The sequence below is a fragment of the Emydura macquarii genome, unplaced genomic scaffold (genome assembly GCF_026122565.2).
Source record: "Emydura macquarii macquarii isolate MOO-44397 ecotype Brisbane River unplaced genomic scaffold, CSIRO-AGI_Emac_v2 contig_2297, whole genome shotgun sequence".
Lineage (NCBI taxonomy): Eukaryota > Metazoa > Chordata > Testudines > Chelidae > Emydura > Emydura macquarii.
Window position 1 is genome coordinate 2174481 of NW_027132434.1, and position 6000 is coordinate 2180480.

At 40.7% G+C, this 6000-nt stretch overlaps 1 protein-coding gene across 3 annotated transcripts in view; it reads left to right on the forward strand.

Moving 5' to 3' along the window:
* SNX14 (sorting nexin 14) overlaps nucleotides 1-4318 on the forward strand; it is an 87617-nt gene extending 83299 nt beyond the window's left edge. For all 3 annotated transcript variants that reach the window (XR_010922079.1, XM_067560730.1, XM_067560731.1), the window contains one exon: nucleotides 3759-4318. Coding sequence is in view for 2 of the 3 variants with exons in the window: in XM_067560730.1 (XP_067416831.1) it covers nucleotides 3759-3797 (39 nt within the window). In the remaining variant the exon portion in view is untranslated. The remainder of the gene's footprint in view (nucleotides 1-3758) is intronic.
* Nucleotides 4319-6000: the final 1682 nt, after the last annotated feature.

Below are 6000 nucleotides of genomic sequence, written 5' to 3' on the forward strand. Positions count from 1 at the left end.
TTCTAATCCTGTTCTTTGAAATGCTTGCAGTCCCTCCTAGCTTCATGTCATCTGCAAATTTTATAAGTATACTCTCAACTCTATCAGAGCCCTCACATTAGGAATGTGTTCCAAGTGCTTAAGCTTCGATTCAGAGAGCCCCACCAGAAATGTCTGCAGCTCCTTAATCTCTCTCAGTGGTGCTGCAGAAGAGGCACAGGTCCTTCTCAGGCTGGTTACCTCAATTGAGTTCATCGGTACCGAAGCCAGCTAAAGAGAGAAGATCTAGAAGAGACTCTGTGGAGGGACGCACTCCCTAGACCACTCTTCGACTAAAACGAAGGGATCACTGCCTTGGGAATCTCTACCAGGTCCATCGAGGCTGACCTCTGAAAAATCCTTGCATTGGGAATCATTGCCGCTGCCAAGCACTCCAGAGGCATATGGAGACCTGCTTAGCGTTTCAGTGCTGGTATCCCCAGCAATACAGGAAGGCTTTCAGTTGCCACCTCAGAGTAGGCAGTACCACTACCTCCCGCACTTCCACAAAAGCCAGTGCAGTCAAGAGGCAAGACAGCAATGATATTCTCAGTACTGTCATCCCCAGATTCTGGCTACCTGTTTCCAGTTCCAACTGGCTCTGCTCCTCCATTGTCTGAGGTCTCAAACTCTTCTTTGGCAGACTGGGGGGGTGCATTCTTTTGGGTGCCAGCCAAGGTGCGGCACAAAGCCTGAGTCAGAGAACTGGGGATCATGGGTCACACAGTCATCACAGTACTGGCCTCCTTCTAAGGGGCAATTGCCAGGTCAAGCATGAGTCCCAGGCCCATATCTGTGGCCATTCTGGACACGGGGGGGGGACATCCCCCCCTGCTAGGACTTCCCCTCATCTGCCTCATTTGGTTTCCTCAAGGGTGCACCAAGAGAATTGGCACCACAGACAACATTCTCCAGTACCCAGTACTGAGAGCAGCCGGAAGTCACTTGGGTGGCTTCTCCACTACAAGAAGCAGAGTAGCCACTATCTCAGCATCCTGTTGCATCCTCCTTCTCTTCACCAGGTAAGGCTGTAGAAGTGGCAAGTGACTCACCACCACCAGAAGATCATGGGGCTCATCAAGATCTACTGAGAAGAGTAGCCTCTGTTCTTGACATTCAGGCTGAGAAGGCTGTGAGAGCTCTCACGAGTTAATGGATATTGTTATCAATGGCCCTTTCTAAAATGGCTCTGCTGATTAATGGAGCCAGTTAAGGTACTTTGGCAGATCCCCTTCTCCCTACCTCCCACAACAAAAGAGGATTGTACTGTGTCCCTTCTAGAGGATATGAGCACTTATATTCTCATCCTCTCCCAGGCTCCTAAATAGTGGCAGCTCCTTACCAGCAGGAGAGGCAAGGACACCAAGAATCAAAACCTAAAGGCAAAGATTCAAAGACTGGATTTGCTGGGCCAGAAACTTCAATCCACAGGAAGTCTGCAATTCAGGATTGCAGATCAGCAGCAGGCACTCTTGAGTCACTATGACTTCACACTTTGGGAAGACATGGTTAAATTCAAGGACAGATTACCAGAGGAGTGCAGGCAGGAGTTCACTTTAATGATGGAAGAAGGTAAGCTGATTGCCAGAACTGATCCTCAGGACAGTTTGGATGGCTGGGTCTCAGCTGCTTGAACTATGGCATCAGCTATTACTATGAGAAGATGTTCATGGTTGCACTCCCCTGGGCTCCTCCCAAAGGTCTGGCAGATCATCCAGGACCTTGCATTCAAAGGTCCCTCTTTTGTTTTGGATGACTTGACAATAAGCTCCATAGACCCCTGTGAGATCCCAAGAGAGATGCTCTTTGAGTATGGGCTTTCAACCAGTTGTGCACCCACTTTATAGTAATTTCATTTAGACCACATTTCCTTAGTTTACTAATGCCTTTTATGACCCTTGGTAGGTGTAATTCATTTTGTGCCTTAATTTTTTATTTTTTCCCTACATTCTGGTGGTATTTGGTACTTGTTCTTAGCTATTTGTCCATGTGTCCACTTTTTGTAGGATTCTCTTTGGATTTTCAGGTCATTAAAGAGCTCCTGATGGTGCTATATTGGCCTCTTACTGTTCTTCCTATCTTTCCTTCACATTGGGATATTCTCGCTGTGCTGTTTTGACTTTAAATATTGTCTCTGAGAAACTGCCAGGTCTTCTGAACTCCTTTTTCCTAGTTTTCTTCTCATGGGACCTTACCTGCCAGTTCTCCAAGTTTGAATCTGTTTTTTTGAAGTTCATTGTCATTATTCTGTTGCTCTCATTTCTTAGAATGATGACATCTGTCATTTCATGATCACTTTCACCCAGATTGTTTTCTACCTTCAGATTCGCAACCAGTTCCTCCCTGTCCCCATGTGTACTTCTTCCACCTTCTAAAATAGGTTGTCCCAAATACATTCCAAGAACTTATTGGACATTTTGTGTTTTGCCCTATTATTTTTCTAACAGATGTCTGGGTAGTTAAAGTTCCCCATTACTGTCAGGTCTTGCATGTTGGATATTGCTGTTGTAGAATGTCTCATCTACCTCCCTCTCCTGATTTGGTGGTCCGTAGTAGACCTCTACCATGACATCACTCTTTTTTCCTCCCCACTGCCAGTTATCTTCACCCAGAAACTTTTAACTAGTCTGCATCTCTCCTCCTGGACAATTCTTGATATATAATGCAACACCTTCTCCCTTTTTTTCCCCTGTCTGTCCTTCCTGAACAAGCTATACTCTTCTATCCCAATATTCCAATCATGAGATTTACCCCACCATGATTTAATGTCAATTAAATCATAATCTTGCTTGTGTACTAATACTTCCAGTTCTTCCTTTTTATTCCTCAGACTCTTGCACTTGTGTATAGGCTTCCTAAGATGTTGAGCACATTCCCCTGTACTTTTCCTTCGTTGCTCATATGACCCTGTTGTAATTTTCTGTTGTTTCTGTCCCTTCTCCCCCAACTTCTAGCCTTCCTTTTTAAGGTTGCCTTTTTTTAGGCCTACTTGTGAGCTTTTGTCACCTGCCCGCTTTGAACCTAGTTAAAAATGAGGTAGTATACTGTAAAGCCTTAGCTTGTTTACATATTTGGTAAATAACCCAATTCTTAACTGGTACTATGAAATAATCCCAGGCTTCAGGTATATACCTATCTTTGTTTTTTCCAGCCCTTCTGTTTCCTTTTCAGCCATTAATCTTGGTGTCTGACATCTTGGAGTCTTACTTGATTAGACCTGTAATTACCAGTATACATTTAATCATATCAGATGTACTGGACTTAACACCCACATGAAACATTCATAAATAGATTATATAAGAGCTGTATTTTTAGATGAGCAAGTAAAATGCCATTATATAAACTCAGTCCCAAACACAATGTACATCTAATCGCCTGGAAGCCTTGAGGGCAGTGAGCTGGGATGATACAGGAAGGAATCAGAGCAGGGGAAGAAGAGAAACAAGGTAAAGACTAAAGATATCATTTCAGAATGAGGGATTCTAGCTCAGAGGATTGTGTTCAGAAAAGGTCATTTATGGTTGGGGAACAGCAGGAGATACAGAGAAAGGACATTTCCTGATTTAAGGCACAGTAGGTAAAAACAAATTGTGAACATTATTATTTAATTTATGGGCTTCCATATTTGTTCTGATGGTGGTTTCTGTAGACATGTTTAAAATATTTTGTTCATTGTTATTGTTTCTATGTATTTCAGTAAATTACAGTGCAAAGTTTTTCTCAATTACTATTCATAATAGGTTCAGAAGGAAGCTACCTCTGTATCATCTTGGATGTAAAGGCAGGATCTTGGATGAACACCAAATGGAAATGTCTGCAGTGCACTAATTTAATGGATGTGTGACATTTTAGTCTTGCATTGTATATTTTCTTGTAAATAACAATAAATTTAACTTCTGAAGAGCTGTTTACTTAATAAAAATTAATTCAGATTTAATACTGATTGACATTAAAGAAGAACTTTGTTTGCTATTTGAACTTGTTACCCTTCTCCTCAAAAGTGTAACTATTGCTAATAGACAAAATACTCATTTTTCAAAAAATTGTCAGTGTGGGAGAGAATATGGTAATCTTTGTTGTACATTGAAAATCAGACCTGTGGAGGACCAAACCTAAATGTGTACTGCTAAAAACAAAAGGTCATCTTCTTGAATGGATATTTTGAAAAACTCTGGAAATAAGAAAATTTTGTGGGGAGATGGCTGCTGTATATAAACTTGGCTTTGGTAGAATAAGGTAGAATATTGCTAAAAAATTCCTAAAAATAAATAAATCTCCATGTCTCTTTTTTTCATAGAAAGCAATGAAGGAATTGAATCTGTTGCAAGCAAATCATCTGAAAGCTTATTAAGTTTTTGGCCTTTCATACTTTCTGTTATTATGAAAAGTACTTTCATTTTATATTTTAAATTTTTTGGCTTGTTTTTAACTTTAGAAATATCACAAATATGAAATCTTAGCTACTTGTTGGAGTCCTTTTTAAAGGATTAGAAAACTGGACTGGGAGCCCCCATCTGTTCTTAATGGAGTGTTTAAAGAAACTTTCCATGTTCATAGATAGATAGATACGCATACACGTACGCAGGCACAGGCTTTTCACTGATACTCCTGGGCAGCACTTTTTAAGAAAATGTCAGCACCAAATAAGATAGCTTTGTATACTAACAAGAATCTTAAAACAAACAAGTATACAAATCTAAAACTGTGTTAGTTCTTCGTCAACCTGTGAGTCTCATAATTTTTTATATCCCCCTCACATTTATTCCCTCCCCCTTTCACACAAAGATAGCTAAAATATTAATTCTGCTGGCCAAATCCACATCACTGGACAACTTGAAGGATACCTCGGAATTACAGTTGATGCTATCTACACAGTTCAGATGCATATTGGTCCATAGGTGTAACCTTTTATTTGTTGGTTTTTTTATGTTTGTTTAAGGGGGACCAGTCTGTTAATTAGGCCTGGTCTGCACTGGGTAACTGGGTACATTACATAACTAGTGTATCTTACGGTGACATACTTACAACTACACCGTACGTCGTCTTCATAATGCTACGTCGACGAGAGAGTTTCTTCTGTCGACGCTGCCTTCCACTTTTCAGGGAGAAGGGAGAGCACTTTCACATTGACTGAGCTGGTCTACACAGACCTGCTAACTCAATGCTACTGCGATGACTGCTGCTGCAGCAGTGTAGACATGTCCTTAGACTAACTTTTTCTGCTGGTAGTCTTAGCCTCTGAGATTTTCTTATCTACAAGTGGAAGTTGCTGCCTTTATACAAAGAGAGTACCTCTTCAAGGAATAAGTATAACATACTATTGAGATGGTATGTGAAATCCAAAAACTCCCTGCAAATTCCTAAATAACAAACTTTCTACTAATGTGGCACAAGCTCCTAGTTTAAGAGGCTCTTGTGTTTGACCAGGCTTCAGTATTTAAACCAATCTCTAACTATCAGAGGAGACAGATTATCTCCTATCTGCTTCCTTTATTGGTCTGACACCTTCTGTGGCATCTGGTGCTGGCTACTGTCTCAGGATATTGGACTAGCTGGACCCCAGGTCTGATTCAGTATGACATGCCTATGCTTCTATCCATATTTAACAAAAGATATGTGCAGGCTTTGTTGACCCACCCCCGGGGAAAGTTCTGGGGATGGGGATGAGAAGGCTGGGTCAGAGTTGGACAAACAGATAACACGCAACTACTTTATAACTCAGTCTTAACATTGATGATCTGATGCAATCCCACCTAGCTAGAGGTTTTTCATATATAAAAATTACTTGAGAACTACATTATGTTGAAAGTTACCTATTTGAGAAGTAAATATTGACTGTACAGAAAATTAATTTCCTGTTCATAATTTGACTCTAGTATTAAACATTCCAGTTTTGTAGTTCCCAGATAAAATTAGTTTAACTAATAAGTGGTTGCAATGTAAATGGGCTCTGATGAGTCTGATGATTTCAATTCATTCTTT